Consider the following 21,550-nt stretch of genomic DNA (forward strand, 5'->3'; position numbering starts at 1 on the left):
GAAGGGAAAGGTTGCTTGGCTGCCAATATAGCTATACAGAATTAGGAATGAGATCATTTAATAGGATCTCTATGCATAGCTACGCCTCCATCTCATTTAACTGATTTTACAACCCTTTGGACCTGGGCAGCAATAGCTTCACTGGTGCTAAACTGGTAATGAGACTACTGGCAGATCTGGTGCTGGGGGAATATTGACACACACACACCATCCCCGACCAAAGACTTGGGAGCGTGTGTCCTTCTCTCTCTCTGTAAGCACACGTATGTCGTCCCCCCAGTCACGTGGACGTTTGATGAGTCTGATGTTCCAGTTGCGCTCCGTCCGTTCAGCCTGTTCAATAGCGTAGTCAGCCAGACACACAGAGCCAGCCCTGCCAGCCAGACACACCGAGCTAGCCCTGCCAGCCAGACACACAGAGCTAGCCCTGCCAGCCAGACACACAGAGCTAGCCCTGCCAGCCAGACACACCGAGCTAGCCCCGCCAGCCAGACACACCGAGCTAGCCCTGCCAGCCAGACACACCGAGCTAGCCCTGCCAGCCAGACACACCGAGCTAGCCCTGCCAGCCAGACACACCGAGCTAGCCCTGCCAGCCAGACACACCGAGCTAGCCCTGCCAGCCAGACACACCGAGCTAGCCCTGCCAGCCAGACACACCGAGCTAGCCCTGCCAGCCAGACACACCGAGCTAGCCCTGCCAGCCAGACACACAGAGCTAGCCCTGCCAGCCAGACACACAGAGCTAGCCCTGCCAGCCAGACACACCGAGCCAGCCCTGCCAGCCAGACACACCGAGCTAGCCCTGCCAGCCAGACACACCGAGCTAGCCCTGCCAGCCAGACACACCGAGCTAGCCCTGCCAGCCAGACACACCGAGCTAGCCCTGCCAGCCAGACACACCGAGCTAGCCCTGCCAGCCAGACACACCGAGCTAGCCCTGCCAGCCAGACACACCGAGCTAGCCCTGCCAGCCAGACACACCGAGCTAGCCCTGCCAGCCAGACACACCGCGCTAGCCCTGCCAGCCAGACACACCGAGCTAGCCCTGCCAGCCAGACACACCGAGCTAGCCCTGCCAGCCAGACACACCGAGCTAGCCCCGCCAGCCAGACACACAGAGCCAGCCCTGCCAGCCAGACACACCGAGCTAGCCCTGCCAGCCAGACACACCGAGCTAGCCCTGCCAGCCAGACACACCGAGCTAGCCCCGCCAGCCAGACACACCGAGCTAGCCCCGCCAGCCAGACACACCGAGCTAGCCCCGCCAGCCAGACACACCGAGCTAGCCCCGCCAGCCAGACACACCGAGCTAGCCCTGCCAGCCAGACACACCGAGCTAGCCCTGCCAGCCAGACACACCGAGCTAGCCCTGCCAGCCAGACACACAGAGCTAGCCCTGCCAGCCAGACACACCGAGCTAGCCCTGCCAGCCAGACACACCGAGCTAGCCCTGCCAGCCAGACACACCGAGCTAGCCCTGCCAGCCAGACACACCGCGCTAGCCCTGCCAGCCAGACACACCGAGCTAGCCCTGCCAGCCAGACACACCGAGCTAGCCCTGCCAGCCAGACACACCGAGCTAGCCCTGCCAGCCAGACACACCGAGCTAGCCCTGCCAGCCAGACACACCGAGCTAGCCCTGCCAGCCAGACACACCGAGCTAGCCCTGCCAGCCAGACACACCGAGCTAGCCCTGCCAGCCAGACACACCGAGCTAGCCCTGCCAGCCAGACACACCGAGCTAGCCCTGCCAGCCAGACACACCGAGCTAGCCCTGCCAGCCAGACACACAGAGCTAGCCCTGCCAGCCAGACACACCGAGCTAGCCCTTCCAGCCAGACACACCGAGCTAGCCCTGCCAGCCAGACACACCGAGCTAGCCCTGCCAGCCAGACACACCGAGCTAGCCCTGCCAGCCAGACACACCGAGCTAGCCCTGCCAGCCAGACACACCGAGCTAGCCCTGCCAGCCAGACACACCGAGCTAGCCCTGCCAGCCAGACACACCGAGCTAGCCCTGCCAGCCAGACACACAGAGCTAGCCCTGCCAGCCAGACACACCGAGCTAGCCCTGCCAGCCAGACACACCGAGCTAGCCCTGCCAGCCAGACACACCGAGCTAGCCCTGCCAGCCAGACACACCGAGCTAGCCCTGCCAGCCAGACACACCGAGCTAGCCCTGCCAGCCAGACACACCGAGCTAGCCCTGCCAGCCAGACACACCGAGCTAGCCCAGCCAGCCAGACACACCGAGCTAGCCCAGCCAGCCAGACACACCGAGCTAGCCCTGCCAGCCAGACACACCGAGCTAGCCCTACCAGCCAGACACACAGAGCCAGCCCCGCCAGCCAGACACACCGAGCTAGCCCTGCCAGCCAGACACACAGAGCTAGCCCTGCCAGCCAGACACACCGAGCTAGCCCTGCCAGCCAGACACACAGAGCTAGCCCTACCAGCCAGACACACAGAGCCAGCCCCGCCAGCCAGACACACCGAGCTAGCCCTGCCAGCCAGACACACCGAGCTAGCCCTGCCAGCCAGACACACCGAGCTAGCCCTGCCAGCCAGACACACCGAGCTAGCCCTGCCAGCCAGACACACCGAGCTAGCCCTGCCAGCCAGACACACCGAGCTAGCCCTGCCAGCCAGACACACCGAGCTAACCCTGCCAGCCAGACACACCGAGCTAGCCCTGCCAGCCAGACACACCGAGCTAGCCCTGCCAGCCAGAGTGAGTCACAGTGAGCTAAGGCTTTGGGATGCATCCCAAAAACGGCACCCTATTCCCTACGGTCAAAAGTAATGCACTGTGTGGCGAATAGGGTACCATTTGGGATGCACTCTGGGTGTTTCTGTTCAAATATTTTTTATTGAACACACACAAGAATGGTGTATAGGTATGAAAGACATGTGTACAGTTCTTATCTAAACATAAGAGAACAGACATGAACAATAAGACCCAGAGTTCTGGACACAAAACAAATATTACAAAACACGACATACAGAACAGGGACAGGTAGAAAGAAAAAGGGTAGATGTAACCCCCCCCCCTCCCCCCCTCCCCCCCTATTCCACCCTATTCCCCTCCCGACTGCTCGAGTGTCGGGGCCAGCACACGCTGCCCAAAGGCATATATAAATATGACAATTGAGAGTGCGTTAAAAAGTACAAATTCACAGCACCGACTGGTCCAGGTAAGAGAGGAAAGGCTGCCAGATTTGATCAAATGTTGATAATTTATTGTTCAGAATATATCTAATTATTTCTAAGTGTACAGTTTTTGCCACTTCGCTGAGCCATAATTTGGTAGAGGGCGCTTCCCTCCTTTTCCAAAACAACAATATTATTTTTTTTGCCGAGATGAGACTGTAAGAGTTGTTTTTGGGAGTTGGTTAATCCGTTTAGGGAGTCGGACACTCCCAGGATTATCAGAAGCGGGTCTGGGTCTATTGAAGTCTCCAGAACTTCAGAGAGGACCCCAAATATTCCACACCAATAACCATACAGACTAGAGCATAGGGACTCTGGGTGTTTCTGAGTCGCTGTGTAGCGTATGTGTCTGGCCTGACCCAAAAAACACATCCCTTTACATTTAGACCTCATTTATCTTGGAGGGGAGAGGAGAGGAGAGGAGAGGAGAGGAGAGGAGAGGAGAGGAGAGGAGAGGAGAGGAGAGGAGAGGAGAGGAGAGGAGGAGAGGAGAGGAGAGGAGGGGAGAGGAGGGGAGAGGAGGGGAGGAGGGGAGAGGAGGAGAGAGGAGGGGAGAGGAGAGGAGAGGAGGGGAGAGGAGGGGAGAGGAGGAGAGGAGGGGAGAGGAGGAGAGTAGAGGAGGGGAGAGGAGGGGAGAGAAGAGGAGAGGAGAGGAGAGGAGAGGAGAGGAGAGGAGAGGAGAGGAGAGGAGAGGAGAGGAGAGGAGAGGAGAGGAGAGGAGAGGAGAGGAGAGGAGAGGAGAGGAGAGGAGGGGAGAGGAGGGGAGAGGGGAGAGGAGGAGAGGAGGGGAGAGGAGGAGAGTAGAGGAGGGGAGAGGAGGAGAGTAGAGGAGGGGAGAGGAGAAGAGCAGAGGAGGGGAGAGGAGGAGAGTGGAGGAGAGCAGAGGAGGGGAGCGGAGGAGAGTGGAGGAGAGCAGAGGAGGGGAGGAGCTGCTGAGGTAAACGGAGGAGCGGAGAGGAGCAGCACTCACCGTCAAACGCTGTTACGCTGTATAGGGAATAGGTGTCATTTCAGACACAGTAACGGGGGGGCGGGGGGTTGAGAGAGGAACTGGCCAATGACAGCTGACCATGTCTTCTGGGCAGCCAACCAGAGAGCAGAGCTGGGTCAGCAACAGCCAAATAAAGAGCAGGTGGACGAATGAGGAGCGAGAGGGAGGTGATCCGCTAAACGTGTTTGTTTCTGTTCTTCCACAGTACAGTCAGTCAGAGAGAAAGATGGATTGTAGCAGATCAACTACCTAACCATAGGCATTAGACTCTGATCAATTTGATATACGTTATTTCAAAGCTCTGTACCCAAAAAGTGATACATCGTCTTTACATATGACCCTGGCATTAAACAGCCCATGACGTCTTCTATACTGTTGGCTGACTGGGTCAGCCTGTTCTATTCTGATGGTCATTCCAGCCACTACACTTACACTACGGTAATCATGTGCTGCCCCCCAGTGGTCATCTCTCTCATGTATTACTTACCCACAATGCAATGCACTTCAATGACCTCATGGGATTGTTTGCATGAGTTGCAGCTGCAGGGTTGGGCTTTTTGAGTCACAGCTACCACTGACAGTATTCTATATCTCTACTGTGAAAAGGTTAGTTTGGATCGTGGATGCTTACTGACTAAAAGTATATCCCCTTTACCAAAGCACAACATGCATCTATACTGCTGTATATTTCATACATTTATTTCCAAGTCCTTCTCACTGGTTATATTTCATACATTATCCCCAAGTCATTCTTGTGGCCTATATTTCAGACATTATCCCCAAGTCCTTCTTGTGGTTTATATTTCAGACATTATCCCCAAGTCCTTCTTGTGGTCTATATTTCAGACATTACCCCCCAAGTCATTCTTACTCTCTATATTTCAGACATCAAATGAGTGTTGCATGGTATACGGAATCTTCTGTACTTTTTCCAATACTAGAACATGGAAAAACAGTTCAGTACTTCTGTCAAATGTGTCCCATGGATCAACTGTCTGTCTGCGCGGCCGATGACCCCTTATAGCACCCAATATGGCTACTCCACTTAGCCTGCACTGGGAGTCTGGGCTCCATCATGTTACTGGGAGTCTGGGCTCCATCATGTTACTGGGAGTCTGGGCTCCATCATGTTACCTTAGCCTGCACTGGGAGTCTGGGCTCCATCATGTTACCTTAGCCTGCACTGGGAGTCTGGGCTCCATCATGTTACCTTAGCCTGCACTGGGAGTCTGGACTCCATCATGTTACCTTAGCCTGCACTGGGAGTCTGGACTCCATCATGTTACCTTAGCCTGCACTGGGAGTCTGGACTCCATCATGTTACTGGGAGTCTGGGCTCCATCATGTTACCTTAGCCTGCACTGGGAGTCTGGACTCCATCATGTTACCTTAGCCTGCACTGGGAGTCTGGGCTCCATCATGTTACCTTAGCCTGCACTGGGAGTCTGGACTCCATCATGTTACCTTAGCCTGCACTGGGAGTCTGGACTCCATCATGTTACCTTAGCCTGCACTGGGAGTCTGGGCTCCATCATGTTACCTTAGCCTGCACTGGGAGTCTGGGCTCCATCATGTTACCTTAGCCTGCACTGGGAGTCTGGGCTCCATCATGTTACCTTAGCCTGCACTGGGAGTCTGGACTCCATCATGTTACTGGGAGTCTGGGCTCCATCATGTTACCTTAGCCTGCACTGGGAGTCTGGGCTCCATCATGTTACCTTAGCCTGCACTGGGAGTCTGGGCTCCATCATGTTACCTTAGCCTGCACTGGGAGTCTGGGCTCCATCATGTTACTGGGAGTCTGGGCTCCATCATGTTACTGGGAGTCTGGGCTCCATCATGTTACTGGGAGTCTGGGCTCCATCATGTTACTGGGAGTCTGGGCTCCATCATGTTACTGGGAGTCTGGGCTCCATCATGTTACTGGGAGTCTGGGCTCCATCATGTTACTGGGAGTCTGGGCTCCATCATGTTACTGGGAGTCTGGGCTCCATCATGTTACTGGGAGTCTGGGCTCCATCATGTTACTGGGAGTCTGGGCTCCATCATGTTACTGGGAGTCTGGGCTCCATCATGTTACCTTAGCCCCAACATGCTAAACCAGTGAACACACTTGAATAACGCGACACGGCATGTAGAAGATTAAGCTTAATTACTGTTCACATAACAATGTCTAATTTCCCATACAGGCTAGAACAGTATGTGTGTATATATATATATATATATATATATATATATACACACACACATACATATACAGTACCAGTCAAAGGTTTGGACACACCTACTCATTCCAGGGTTTTTCTTTATTTTTTACTATTTTCTACATAATAATAATAGTGAAGACATCAAAACTATGAAATAACACATACGGAATCATGTAGTAACCAAAAATGTGTTAAACAAATCAAAATATTGTTCAAAGTAGCCACCCTTTGCCTTGATGACAGCTTTGAACACTCTTGGCATTCTCTCAACCAGCTTCATGAGGTAGTCACCTGGAATGCATTTCAATTAACAGGTGTGCCTTGTTAAAAGTTAACTTGTGGAATTTATTTCCTTCTTAATGCATTTGAGCCATTCAGTTGTGTTGTGACAAGGTAGGGGGGGTATACAGAAGATAGCCCTATTTGGTAAAAGTCCATATTATGGCAAGAACAGCCCAAATAAGAAACACGAGCAACGGACATTAGACCTGGAAATGTGTCCTTTGGTCTGGTGACTCCACCCGACCTCAACCCAATTGAGATGGTTTGGGATGAGTTGGACCACAGAGTGAAGGAAAAGCAGCCAATAAGTGCTCAGCATATGTGGGAACTCCTTCAAGACTGTTGGAAAAGCATTCCAGGTGAAGCTGGTTGAGAGAATGCCAAGAGTGTCCAAAGCTGTCATCAAGGCAAAGGGTGGCTATTTGAAGAGTCTCAAATATAAAATATATTTTGATTTGTTTAACACTTTTTTGGTTACAACATGATTCCATATGTGTTATTTCATAGTTTTGATGTCTTCACTATTATTCTACAATGTAGAAAATAGTAAAAATAAAGAAAAACCCTGGAATGAGTAGGTGTGTCCAAACTTTTGACTGGTACTGTATGTATGTATGTATGTATGTATGTATGTATGTATGTATGTATGTATGTATGTATGTATGTATGTATGTATGTATGTATGTATGTATGTATGTATGTATATATATATATATATATATATATATATATATATATATATATATATATATATATATATATACACACACATACATAAACATATACATACAGTGTCTTTGGAAAGTAATCAGACTCCTTGACTTTTTCCACATTGTTAAGTTACAGCCTTATTCTAAAATTGATTCAATAAATAAAAATCCTCAGCAACCTACACACAATACCCTATAACGACAAAGTGAAAACAGGTTGAGTAATTTTTTGCAAATGTATTAAAAACAAAAAACAGAAATACTTTATTTACATAAGTATTCAGACCCTTTGCTATGAGACTCGAAATTGAGCTCAGTTGCATCCTGTTTCCATTGATCATCCTTGAGATGTTTCTACAACTTGATTGGAGTCCACCTGTGGTAAATCCAATTGATTGGACATGATTTGGAAAGGTACACAACTGTCTATATAAGGTCCCACAGTTAACAGTGCATGTCAGAGCAAAAACCAAGCCATGAGGTCGAAGGAATTGTCCGTAGAGCTCCGAGACAGGATTGTGTCGAGGCACAGATCTGGGGAAGGGTACCAAAACATTTCTGCAGCATTGAAGGTCCCAGAGAACACTGTGGCCTCCATCATTCTTAAATGGAAGAAGTTTGGAACCACCAAGACTCTTCTCAGAGCTGGGCGCCCAGCCAAACTGAGCAATCGGGGGAGAAGGGCCTTGGTCAGGGAGGTGACCAAGAACCCGATGGTCACTCTGACAGAGCTCTAGAGTTCCTCTGTGGAGATGGGAGAACCTTCCAGAAGGACAACCATCTCTGCAGCACTCCACCAATCAGGCCTTTATGGTAGAGTGGCCAGACGGAAGCCACTCCTCGGTAAAAAGCACATGACAGCCCGCTTGGAGTTTGCCAAAAGGCACCTAAAGGTCTGTCACACCACGTGAAACAAGATTCTCTGGTCTGATGAAACCAAAATTGAACTCTTTGGCCTGAATGCCAAGCGTCACGTCTGGAGGAAATCTGGCACCATCCCTACGGTGAAGCATGGTGATGGCAGCATCATGCTGTGGGGATGTTTTTCAGCGGCAGGGACTAGGAGACTAGTCAGGATTGCGGGAAAGATGAACGGAGCAAAGTACAGAGAAATCCTTGATGAAAACTTGCTCCAGAGCGCTCAGGACCTCAGACTTGGGGCAAAGGTTCACCTTCCGAAAGAACAATGAACCTTAGCACACAGCCAAGACAACACAGGAGTGGCTTCGGGACAAGTCTGTGAATGTCCTTGAGTGGCCCAGCCAGAGCCTGGACTTGAACCTGATCGAACATCTCTGGAGAGACCTGAAAATAGCTGTGCAGCAACGCTCCCTATCCAACCTGACAGAGCTTGAGAGGATCTGCAGAGAAGAATGGGAGAAACTCCCCAAATACAGGTGTGCCAAGCTTGTAGCGTCATACCAAAGAAGACTCGAGGCTGTAATCGCTGCCAAAGGTGCTTCAACAAAGTACTGAGTAAAGGGTCTGAATACGTATGTAAACGTGATATCATTTATTTATTTTTAAATATAAATTAGCAAACATTTCTAAAAACCTGTTTTTGCTTTGTCATTATGGGGTATTGTGTGTAGATTGATAAGGGGGAAAAAACTATTTAATCCATTTTAGAATAAGGCTGTAACGTAACAAAATGTGGAAAAAGTCAAGGGGTCTGAATGCACTGTATATATTATTATGGTATGTATTACCTGCCATGGCGATGCCTCCCAGCCCTGTACTGTGGTGATGCATATTGGACCTACTGGGCAGCATCAGGTCCAGGAAGCTGCTGTGTTGTGACACCGAGGCAGACGGCGTGTGGTTGCCGCCGAAGTGCGTCGTGAAGCTATTGCGTGTCGGGGCTACAGCTGTGGAGGACGTCATCCAGGGGTGACGGTTGGTCTGTGATGATGAAGACGAGGAGGAGGAGGAGGAGGAGGATGAAGGTGGCGGCTGTCCGGGGAAGCTGAAGGAGTTATAGACAGCCCGTTGTTGAGGGTGGTGGTGGTGCTGGTGGTGCATCTGGGAGAAGCTGTGATTACTACTGAAACCAGACAGACCAGAGTTCAGCCCAGAGAAGTGGTTATGGGATATCAGCCCTCCAGGGGGACCAGGGCCAGTTTTGGTGGGTAGAGAGGAGAGGAGTGAGTGGTGGGGGTAGAAGGGACCAGGGGAGAGGGACAGAGACGGGAGGCTGTCCTGAATGCTGAGCTCCTTCTCTATGAGGTCCTCCAGGGCTTTACGGGTGATGTCGAAGGGATCAAATCCCAGGTCGTCTTCTGAGGTCTGTTGTTTGGATGAGCCGAAGCCGAACGCTGCCTGCCAGTCTGTTGAGGACGATACTGGGATGGTATCTGGAGGAGGAGAGATGGGGGGGGAGAGAGGGGGGGAGAGAGATGGGGGGAGAGAGAGGGAGGGAAGAGCTAGATATTAGTGATGTCATGTTTAACAGAGAAAAAGCTTTTAACTCCTCTCATTCATACACAAACAAACAAGACCTCATCACTAGCTAGACTGCCTCATCACTAAGCTAGACTGCCTCATCACTGGGCTAGACTGCCTCATCACTAGGATAGACTGCCTCATCACTAGGCTAGACTGCCTCATCACTAGGATAGACTGCCTCATCACTAGCTAGACTGCCTCACCACTAAGCTAGACTGCCTCATCACTAGGCTAGACTGCCTCATCACTAGGCTAGACTGCCTCGTCACTAGGCTAGACTGCCTCACCACTAGGCTAGACTGCCTCATCACTAGGCTAGACTGCCTCGTCACTAGGCTAGACTGCCTCACCACTAAGCTAGACTGCCTCATCACTAGGATAGACTGCCTCATCACTAGGATAGACTGCCTCATCACTAGGCTAGACTGCCTCATCACTAGGCTAGACTGCCTCATCACTAGGCTAGACTGCCTCATCACTAGGCTAGACTGCCTCATCACTAGGCTAGACTGCCTCATCACTAAGCTAGACTGCCTCATCACTAGGCTAGACTGCCTCATCACTAGGCTAGACTGCCTCATCACTAGGCTAGACTGCCTCATCACTAGCTAGACTGCCTCATCACTAGGCTAGACTGCCTCATCACTAGGCTAGACTGCCTCATCACTAGGCTAGACTGCCTCATCACTAGGCTAGACTGCCTCATCACTAGGCTAGACTGCCTCATCACCAGGCTAGACTTCCTCATCACTAGCTAGACTGCCTCATCACTAGGCTAGACTGCCTCATCACTAGGCTAGACTGCCTCATCACTAGGCTAGACTGCCTCATCACTAGGCTAGACTGCCTCATCACTAGGCTAGACTGCCTCATCACTAGGCTAGACTGCCTCATCACTGGGCTAGACTGCCTCATCACTAAGCTAGACTGCCTCATCACTGGGCTAGACTGCCTCATCACTAGGATAGACTGCCTCATCACTAGGCTAGACTGCCTCATCACTAGGATAGACTGCCTCATCACTAGCTAGACTGCCTCACCACTAAGCTAGACTGCCTCATCACTAGGCTAGACTGCCTCATCACTAGGCTAGACTGCCTCGTCACTAGGCTAGACTGCCTCACCACTAGGCTAGACTGCCTCATCACTAGGCTAGACTGCCTCGTCACTAGGCTAGACTGCCTCACCACTAAGCTAGACTGCCTCATCACTAGGATAGACTGCCTCATCACTAGGATAGACTGCCTCATCACTAGGCTAGACTGCCTCATCACTAGGCTAGACTGCCTCATCACTAGGCTAGACTGCCTCATCACTAGGCTAGACTGCCTCATCACTAGGCTAGACTGCCTCATCACTAAGCTAGACTGCCTCATCACTAGGCTAGACTGCCTCATCACCAGGCTAGACTTCCTCATCACTAGCTAGACTGCCTCATCACTAGGCTAGACTGCCTCATCACTAGGCTAGACTGCCTCATCACTAGGCTAGACTGCCTCATCACTGGGCTAGACTGCCTCATCACTGGGCTAGACTGCCTCATCACTAGGCTAGACTGCCTCATCACTAGGCTAGACTGCCTCATCACTAGGCTAGACTGCCTCATCACTAGGCTAGACTGCCTCATCACTAGGCTAGACTGCCTCATCACTAAGCTAGACTGCCTCATCACTGGGCTAGACTGCCTCATCACTAGGCTAGACTGCCTCATCACTAGGCTAGACTGCCTCATCACTAGGCTAGACTGCCTCATCACTAGGCTAGACTGCCTCGTCACTAGGCTAGACTGCCTCATCACTAGGCTAGACTGCCTCATCACTAGCTAGACTGCCTCATCACTAGGCTAGACTGCCTCATCACTAGGCTAGACTGCCTCATCACTAAGCTAGACTGCCTCATCACTAGGCTAGACTGCCTCATCACTAGGCTAGACTGCCTCATCACTAGCTAGACTGCCTCATCACTAAGCTAGACTGCCTCATCACTAGGCTAGACTGCCTCATCACTAGGCTAGACTGCCTCATCACTAGCTAGACTGCCTCATCACTAGGCTAGACTGCCTCATCACTAGGCTAGACTGCCTCATCACTAGGCTAGACTGCCTCATCACTAGGCTAGACTGCCTCATCACTAGGCTAGACTGCCTCATCACTAGGCTAGACTGCCTCATCACTAGGCTAGACTGCCTCATCACTAAGCTAGACTGCCTCATCACTAGGCTAGACTGCCTCATCACTAAGCTAGACTGCCTCATCACTAAGCTAGACTGCCTCATCACTAGCTAGACTGCCTCATCACTAAGCTAGACTGCCTCATCACTAGGCTAGACTGCCTCATCACTAGGCTAGACTGCCTCATCACTAGGCTAGACTGCCTCACCACTAGGCTAGACTGCCTCATCACTAGGCTAGACTGCCTCGTCACTAGGCTAGACTGCCTCGTCACTAGGCTAGACTGCCTCATCACTAGGATAGACTGCCTCGTCACTAGGCTAGACTGCCTCGTCACTAGGCTAGACTGCCTCGTCACTAGGCTAGACTGCCTCATCACTAGGCTAGACTGCCTCATCACTAGGCTAGACTGCCTCATCACTAGGCTAGACTGCCTCATCACTAGGCTAGACTGCCTCATCACTAAGCTAGACTGCCTCATCACTAAGCTAGACTGCCTCATCACTAAGCTAGGCATTTGGACTCACAAATAAAATCACCATTAAATCAATTAGATTAAATGATCAAAAAGAGTATAGATCTCCCATTCATAACGTATTCAGATAGAAAAGACATACTTTTGTAATCTATAATGCAGGTAGGGACCCCACTCTACCTGATGTGAAGAGGCTGTGTGGTTCGGGTGCGGTGGGCCAGGTGTCGTGGTTGTTATGCGTGGCGGCGCTGGGGATGGGGTTAGGATGGCGGAAGTTACTATTGTCTGAGAACAGAGACTGGGACTCGGCGGCAGCCCCCTGGAAGGGAGAACGGGCAGTCAGACCAGATACACTGATGGGAACCACTTGGTTGGCTTTGGAGAAACCAGGAGGGCCGGGGAGGACAGGAGGGGGCGACGGAGAGTCACTGTCTGGGAGCTGAGAGAGAGAGAGAGATGGGGGAGGAAGAGAGAGATGAGAGAGAGAGATGGAGGGAGGGAGAGAGAGAGAGAGGGGAGGGAGGGAGATATGGGGGAGGGAGGGAGGGAGTCAGTCTGATCTTGATCATATTAGAATGAATAAACTGAATAAACATTTACATTTACATTTACATTTACGTCATTTAGCAGACGCTCTTATCCAGAGCGACTTACATGAGCAATTAGGGTTAAGTGCCTTGCTCAAGGGCACATCGGCAGATTTTTCACCTAGTCGGCTCGGGGATTAGAACCAGCGACCTTTCGATTACTGGCACAACGCTCTTAGCCACTAAGCTACCTGCCGCCCCGACCATTAGTCAGCAACACTGATTAGTTTAATGAAAGAAAATAGCTTTTCAAATCAGGATGTCTAGGAGGCAACAGATAAGCTGCTGCTCTGCAGATTCCCATCTACCAAGTCTAAGGTCAAATAAATACTGACCAACTTGACATAACATTCCGAGCCCTGAACAGACTAAACGTTGTCAGTCTTACCAGGTTGTGATGTTCTGAGGAGTCTCCATGTTGTGTGGCACTACTACTGATGAAGTCTGGCAGAGCGTCACCGGGGCTGAAAGACACAGCAACCTGTTGTTAGAACCACCATGGTGTGGCGAGGATGACCACACAGCCACAATGTCTAAATACAGCACATGATCAAAAGTACGTGGACACCTGCCCGTCCAACATCTCATTCCAAAATCATGGGCATTAATATGGAGTTGGTCCCCCCTTTGCTGCTATAACAGCCTCCACTCTTCTGGGAAGGCTTTCCAATAGATGGTGGAACATTGCTGCGGGGACTTGCTTCCATTCAGCCACAAGAGCATTAGTGAAGTCGGGCACTGATGTTGGGCGATTAGTAGATGACAGATAACAGCAACACCAGTAGATGACAGATAACAGCAACACCAGTAGATGACAGATAACACCAGTAGATGACAGATAACAGCAACACCAGTAGATGACAGATAACACCAGTAGATGACAGATAACAGCAACACCAGTAGATGACAGATAACACCAGTAGATGACAGATAACAGCAACACCAGTAGATGATAGATAACAGCAACACCAGTAGATGACAGATAACAGCAACACCAGTAGATGACAGATAACAGCAACACCAGTAGATGACAGATAACAGCAACACCAGTAGATGACAGAGAACAGCAACACCAGTAGATGACAGATAACACCAGTAGATGAGAGATAACAGCAACACCAGTAGATTACAGATAACAGCAACACCAGTAGATGATAGATAACAGCAACACCAGTAGATGACAGATAACAGCAACACCAGTAGATGACAGATAACAGCAACACCAGTAGATGACAGACAACAGCAACACCAGTAGATGACAGATAACAGCAACACCAGTAGATGACAGACAACAGCAACACCAGTAGATGACAGATAACAGCAACACCAGTAGATGACAGATAACAGCAACAACAGTAGATGATAGATAACAGCAACACCAGTAGATGACAGATAACAGCAACACCAGTAGATGACAGACAACAGCAACACCAGTAGATGACAGATAACAGCAACACCAGTAGATGACAGAGAACAGCAACACCAGTAGATGACAGATAACAGCAACACCAGTAGATGACAGATAACGATAACACCAGTAGATGATAGATAACAGCAACACCAGTAGATGACAGATAACAGCAACACCAGTAGATGACAGATAACAGCAACACCAGTAGATGACAGATAACAGCAACACCAGTAGATGACAGATAACGATAACACCAGTAGATGACAGATAACAGCAACACCAGTAGATGACAGATAACAGCAACACCAGTAGATGACAGACAACAGCAACACCAGTAGATGATAGATAACAGCAACACCAGTAGATGACAGATAACGATAACACCAGTAGATGACAGATAACAGCAACACCAGTAGATGACAGATAACAGCAACACCAGTAGATGACAGATAACGATAACACCAGTAGATGACAGATAACAGCAACACCAGTAGATGATAGATAACAGCAACACCAGTAGATGACAGATAACAGCAACACCAGTAGATGACAGACAACAGCAACACCAGTAGATGACAGATAACAGCAACACCAGTAGATGACAGAGAACAGCAACACCAGTAGATGACAGATAACAGCAACACCAGTAGATGACAGATAACGATAACACCAGTAGATGATAGATAACAGCAACACCAGTAGATGACAGATAACAGCAACACCAGTAGATGACAGATAACAGCAACACCAGTAGATGACAGATAACAGCAACACCAGTAGATGACAGATAACGATAACACCAGTAGATGACAGATAACAGCAACACCAGTAGATGACAGATAACAGCAACACCAGTAGATGACAGACAACAGCAACACCAGTAGATGACAGATAACGATAACACCAGTAGATGACAGATAACAGCAACACCAGTAGATGACAGATAACAGCAACACCAGTAGATGACAGATAACGATAACACCAGTAGATGACAGATAACAGCAACACCAGTAGATGACAGATAACAGCAACACCAGTAGATGACAGACAACAGCAACACCAGTAGATGAGAGATAACAGCAACACCAGTAGATGACAGATAACAGCAACACCAGTAGATGACAGACAACAGCAACACCAGTAGATGACAGATAACAGCAACACCAGTAGATGACAGATAACAGCAACACCAGTAGAGCATCTTGGAGGTTTGAAGGAGTTATTCTGGAACAGGATGAATTAAATTCTACTTCTCTCTTGACATCTCACGTTAGTCATTTTTCTTTGTCTGTTTCAAAACGTTTCAGTTCACCCTTTAGAGAATAAGCTGTGTGTAAATGGGTTAGGGAGTTAATATGTCAGTGGATGGATGTTTAAGCCTGCGACACACAGAGAGATGGAGCGTCGTATACAGCAATGCCTTACAACATTTTAGCTACTCAAAAGTATGTAGAAGTACGTGTGAAAACGACGCTCCGTCGCTGCGCTTGCATAAATTGCGTGAAGTGTGTACGGTCAATTTACCTGGGGGGGTCACAGCTTGAGGAGAAGGGTGAGAGGCCAGTCATAGAGCCCAGACCCAGACCCAGGTCACATTCCGGTCCATCCGGTGTCATGTGGTCAGAGTCCAACGGCGGGCTCTTACGGTGCTCTGACAGACCATTGCTTGTCTTCCCCGTGGGTTGTAACGTTGGCCAAACGTCTTGTCCATGACTACTGTTACTGTTGGATCTGTAGAGAAGAGGAGAGAGGGAAAGAGAGAGAGAGGGAGAGAGGGGAAGAGAGATAGAAGGAGAGAGAGGGGAAAAGAGGGAAAGGAATAGTGAGTAATTGGGGGGAAAGGAGGAGGGGCAGAGAAGGAAGACTAATGTACCACGAGTCAAGAGTCAATCTCAGCTCTTCAAAAGACATCAGTCAAGTGTCAGGCATCAAAATGGAGCCCAGGTTAGCCTCCCTCTGTAAAGAGCTGGGGTTAAAGCTCTTAGCCTACCTCTGTAAAGAGCTGGGTGTAGAGCTCTTAGCCTACCTCTGTAAAGAGCTGGGTGTAGAGCTCTTAGCCTACCTCTGTAAAGAGCTGGGGTTAGAGCTCTTAGCCTACCTCTGTAAAGAGCTGGGTGTAGAGCTCTTAGCCTACCTCTGTAAAGAGCTGGGTGTAGAGCTCTTAGCCTACCTCTGTAAAGAGCTGGGTGTAGAGCTCTTAGCCTCCCTCTGTAAAGAGCTGGGGTTAGAGCTCTTAGCCTACCTCTGTAAAGAGCTGGGGTTAGAGCTCTTAGCCTACCTCTGTAAAGAGCTGGGGTTAGAGCTCTTAGCCTACCTCTGTAAAGAGCTGGGGTTAGAGCTATTAGCCTACCTCTGTAAAGAGCTGGGTGTAGAGATCTTAGCCTCCCTCTGTAAAGAGCTGGGGTTAGAGCTCTTAGCCTACCTCTGTAAAGAGCTGGGTGTAGAGCTCTTAGCCTCCCTCTGTAAAGAGCTGGGTGTAGAGCTCTTAGCCTCCCTCTGTAAAGAGCTGGGTGTAGAGCTCTTAGCATCCCTATAAAGAGCTGGGTGTAGAGCTCTTAGCCTCCCTCTGTAAAGAACTGGGTGTAGAGCTCTTAGCCTCCCTCTGTAAAGAGCTGGGGGTAGAGCTCTTAGCCTCCCTCTGTAAAGAGCTGGGGTTAGAGCTCTTAGCCTACCTCTGTAAAGAGCTGGGTGTAAAGCTCTTAGCCTCCCTCTGTAAAGAGCTGGGGTTAGAGCTCTTAGCCTCCCTCTGTAAAGAGCTGGGTGTAGAGCTCTTAGCCTACCTCTGTAAAGAGCTGGGTGTAGAGCTCTTAGCCTCCCTCTGTAAAGAGCTGGGTGTAGAGCTCTTAGCCTCCCTCTGTAAAGAGCTGGGTGTAGAGCTCTTAGCATCCCTATAAAGAGCTGGGTGTAGAGCTCTTAGCCTCCCTCTGTAAAGAACTGGGTGTAGAGCTCTTAGCCTCCCTCTGTAAAGAGCTGGGGGTAGAGCTCTTAGCCTCCCTCTGTAAAGAGCTGGGGTTAGAGCTCTTAGCCTACCTCTGTAAAGAGCTGGGGTTAGAGCTCTTAGCCTACCTCTGTAAAGAGCTGGGGTTAGAGCTCTTAGCCTCCCTCTGTAAAGAGCTGGGTGTAGAGCTCTTAGCCTACCTCTGTAAAGAGCTGGGGTTAGAGCTCTTAGCCTACCTCTGTAAAGAGCTGGGTGTAGAGCTCTTAGCCTCCCTCAGTAAAGAGCTGGGGTTAGAGATATTAGCCTACCTCTGTAAACAGCTGGGGTTAGAGCTCTTAGCTTCCCTCTGTAAAGAGCTGGGGTTAGAGCTCTTAGCTTCCCTCTGTAAAGAGCTGGGTGTAGAGCTCTTAGCCTCCCTCTGTAAAGAGCTGGGTGTAGAGCTCTTAGCCTCCCTCTGTAAAGAGCTGGGTGTAGAGCTCTTAGCCTCCCTCTGTAAAGAGCTGGGTGTAGAGCTCTTAGCCTCCCTCTGTAAAGAGCTGGGTGTAGAGCTCTTAGCCTCCCTCTGTAAAGAGCTGGGTGTAGAGCTCTTAGCATCCCTCTAAAGAGCTGGGTGTAGAGCTCTTAGCCTCCCTCTGTAAAGAGCTGGGGGTAGAGCTCTTAGCCTCCCTCTGTAAAGAGCTGGGTGTAGAGCTCTTAGCCTCCCTCTGTAAAGAGCTGGGTGTAGAGCTCTTAGCCTCCCTCTGTAAAGAGCTGGGTGTAGAGCTCTTAGCCTCCCTCTGTAAAGAGCTGGGTGTAGAGCTCTTAGCCTCCCTCTGTAAAGAGCTGGGGTTAGAGCTCTTAGCCTATCTCTGTAAAGAGCTGGGGTTAGAGCTCTTAGCCTACCTCGGTAAAGAGCTGGGGTTAGAGCTCTTAGCCTCCCTCTGTAAAGAGCTGGGGTTAGAGCTCTTGGCTTCCCTCTGTAAAGAGCTGGGGTTAGAGCTCTTAGCCTACCTCTGTAAAGAGCTGGGGTTAGAGCTCTTAGCCTACCTCTGTAAAGAGCTGGGTGTAGAGCTCTTAGCCTCCCTCTGTAAAGAGCTGGGGTTAGAGCTCTTAGCCTACCTCTGTAAAGAGCTGGGTGTAGAGCTCTTAGCCTCCCTCTGTAAAGAGCTGGGGTTAGAGCTCTTAGCCTCCCTCTGTAAAGAGCTGGGTGTAGAGCTCTTAGCCTCCCTCTGTAAAGAGCTGGGTGTAGAGCTCTTAGCATCCCTCTAAAGAGCTGGGTGTAGAGCTCTTAGCCTCCCTCTGTAAAGAGCTGGGGTTAGAGCTCTTAGCCTCCCTCTGTAAAGAGCTGGGTGTAGAGCTCTTAGCCTCCCTCTGTAAAGAGCTGGGGTTAGAGCTCTTAGCCTACCTCTGTAAAGAGCTGGGGTTAGAGCTCTTAGCCTACCTCTGTAAAGAGCTGGGGTTAGAGCTCTTAGCCTCCCTCTGTAAAGAGCTGGGTGTAGAGCTCTTAGCCTCCCTCTGTAAAGAGCTGGGGTTAGAGCTCTTAGCCTACCTCTGTAAAGAGCTGGGTGTAGAGCTCTTAGCCTCCCTCAGTAAAGAGCTGGGGTTAGAGATATTAGCCTACCTCTGTAAACAGCTGGGGTTAGAGCTCTTAGCCTCCCTCTGTAAAGAGCTGGGGTTAGAGCTCTTAGCCTCCCTCTGTAAAGAGCTGGGGTTAGAGCTCTTAGCCTCCCTCTGTAAAGAGCTGGGTGTAGAGCTCTTAGCCTCCCTCTGTAAAGAGCTGGGTGTAGAGCTCTTAGCCTACCTCTGTAAAGAGCTGGGTGTAGAGCTCTTAGCCTACCTCTGTAAAGAGCTGGGGTTAGAGCTCTTAGCCTACCTCTGTAAAGAGCTGGGTGTAGAGCTCTTAGCCTCCCTCTGTAAAGAGCTGGGGTTAGAGCTCTTAGCTTCCCTCTGTAAAGAGCTGGGTGTAGAGCTCTTAGCCTCCCTCTGTAAAGAGCTGGGTGTAGAGCTCTTAGCCTCCCTCTGTAAAGAGCTGGGTGTAGAGCTCTTAGCCTCCCTCTGTAAAGAGCTGGGTGTAGAGCTCTTAGCCTCCCTCTGTAAAGAGCTGGGTGTAGAGCTCTTAGCCTCCCTCTAAAGAGCTGGGTGTAGAGCTCTTAGCCTCCCTCTGTAAAGAGCTGGGGGTAGAGCTCTTAGCCTCCCTCTGTAAAGAGCTGGGGGTAGAGCTCTTAGCCTCCCTCTGTAAAGAGCTGGGTGTAGAGCTCTTAGCCTCCCTCTGTAAAGAGCTGGGTGTAGAGCTCTTAGCCTCCCTCTGTAAAGAGCTGGGTGTAGAGCTCTTAGCCTCCCTCTGTAAAGAGCTGGGTGTAGAGCTCTTAGCCTACCTCTGTAAAGAGCTGGGGTTAGAGCTCTTAGCCTACCTCTGTAAAGAGCTGGGGTTAGAGCTCTTAGCCTACCTCGGTAAAGAGCTGGGGTTAGAGCTCTTAGCCTACCTCTGTAAAGAGCTGGGGTTAGAGCTCTTAGCCTACCTCTGTAAAGAGCTGGGGTTAGAGCTCTTAGCCTACCTCTGTAAAGAGCTGGGGTTAGAGCTCTTAGCCTACCTCTGTAAAGAGCTGGGTGTAGAGCTCTTAGTCTACCTCTAAAGAGCTGGGTGTAGAGCTCTTAGCCTACCTCTGTAAAGAGCTGGGGTTAGAGCTCTTAGCCTCCCTCTGTAAAGAGCTGGGTGTAGAGCTCTTAGCCTCCCTCTGTAAAGAGCTGGGGTTAGAGCTCTTAGCCTACCTCTGTAAAGAGCTGGGGTTAGAGCTCTTAGCCTACCTCTGTAAAGAGCTGGGGTTAGAGCTCTTAGCCTCCCTCTGTAAAGAGCTGGGGTTAGAGCTCTTAGCCTCCCTCTGTAAAGAGCTGGGTGTAGAGCTCTTAGCCTCCCTCTGTAAAGAGCTGGGTGTAGAGCTCTTAGCCTCCCTCTGTAAAGAGCTGGGTGTAGAGCTCTTAGCCTCCCTCTGTAAGGAGCCTGGGTTAGAGCTCTTAGCCTACCTCTGTAAAGAGCTGGGGTTAGAGCTCTTAGCCTACCTCTGTAAAGAGCTGGGGTTAGAGCTCTTAGCCTCCCTCTGTAAAGAGCTGGGTGTAGAGCTCTTAGCCTACCTCTGTAAAGAGCTGGGGTTAGAGCTCTTAGCCTCCCTCTGTAAAGAGCTGGGTGTAGAGCTCTTAGCCTCCCTCTGTAAAGAGCTGGGTGTAGAGCTCTTAGCCTCCCTCTGTAAGGAGCCTGGGTTAGAGCTCTTAGCCTCCCTCTGTAAAGAGCTGGGTGTAGAGCTCTTAGCCTACCTCTGTAAAGAGCTGGGGTTAGAGCTCTTAGCCTACCTCTGTAAAGAGCTGGGGTTAGAGCTCTTGGTCGTCTCCCCTCCTGAGGCCTGGGTGGTAAAGGTGGGGTTCTGGTACAGATCCTGTAACAGCTTCTGCTCATACTCCTGATGCTTCCCCACCTGACAGACGACACAAAGCAACACAAGGACCAGGTTAGGACCAGGTTAGGACCATGTTAGGAGGGTCAAACCTGGTGTGCAGTCTACACTAGTCTGCACTACTACAATCTTGGACTTCCTAGTTCATCGCCTCCCACCTCCTCGCCGCCTCCTCCTCAACCCCTATTGGAGGAGAACGTCCCAGGTCCCTCCCCTCAGACCTTCTACAATGTGTTTTGAGGTAGGAGGTAGGATGTGAGGATTGGAGGAAAGATGAATTGAGAAAGAGCCTTACTAAAGTATTGAATTGGTCAGCTTACCTGCATTTCCTCTTTGGTGAAGCTGGCCGCCTCATCCCCCAGCTCGTGTAGATACATGCAGTCAGGCTTGGGACACTGCGTGCTCTTTAGAAAGTAGCTGCAGTATTTTGTAGTCCCTAAAGAAGCCTGTAGAACACAACAGTTCTTTAGGTCAACCAAACTTGGCACCAGACATCCACATGTACTACACACGCTTGGCAATAATTCCCCAAGACGGGGATCTTGATTGAACACCAAGTGGAAAATGGGAAATGTCTTCATATCCTCAACAAAATGAAAAGTAAAACCCCTTTCAAACCAAGACGAAAAGTCGTTAACGTTACCACCAACTTGTTCTCCAACTTTTCTTTATATTGCAAAGGTATTGCCGGTAAC

General features: G+C 50.2%; 1 protein-coding gene across 3 annotated transcripts in view; it reads right to left on the bottom strand.

The window, feature by feature from the left end:
• LOC311126152 (CCR4-NOT transcription complex subunit 4-like) overlaps nucleotides 1-21,550 on the bottom strand; it is a 74,155-nt gene that overhangs the window by 17,722 nt on the left and 34,883 nt on the right. For 2 of the 3 annotated variants that reach the window (XM_084200170.1, XM_084200169.1), the window contains exons 6-11: nucleotides 21,176-21,301; nucleotides 20,755-20,876; nucleotides 16,017-16,223; nucleotides 13,470-13,545; nucleotides 12,675-12,933; nucleotides 9,113-9,757 (exon numbers count right to left, since the gene is read on the bottom strand). In XM_084200170.1, coding sequence (XP_084056296.1) covers nucleotides 9,113-9,757; nucleotides 12,675-12,933; nucleotides 13,470-13,545; nucleotides 16,017-16,223; nucleotides 20,755-20,876; nucleotides 21,176-21,301 — 1,435 coding nt within the window. The remainder of the gene's footprint in view (nucleotides 1-9,112; nucleotides 9,758-12,674; nucleotides 12,934-13,469; nucleotides 13,546-16,016; nucleotides 16,224-20,754; nucleotides 20,877-21,175; nucleotides 21,302-21,550) is intronic. The other variant, XM_084200171.1, reaches the window with a different exon arrangement.

Source organism: Coregonus lavaretus, assembly GCF_964263955.1.
Source record: "Coregonus lavaretus genome assembly, contig: HAP1_SCAFFOLD_296, whole genome shotgun sequence".
NCBI classification, from domain to species: Eukaryota; Metazoa; Chordata; class Actinopteri; order Salmoniformes; family Salmonidae; genus Coregonus; species Coregonus lavaretus.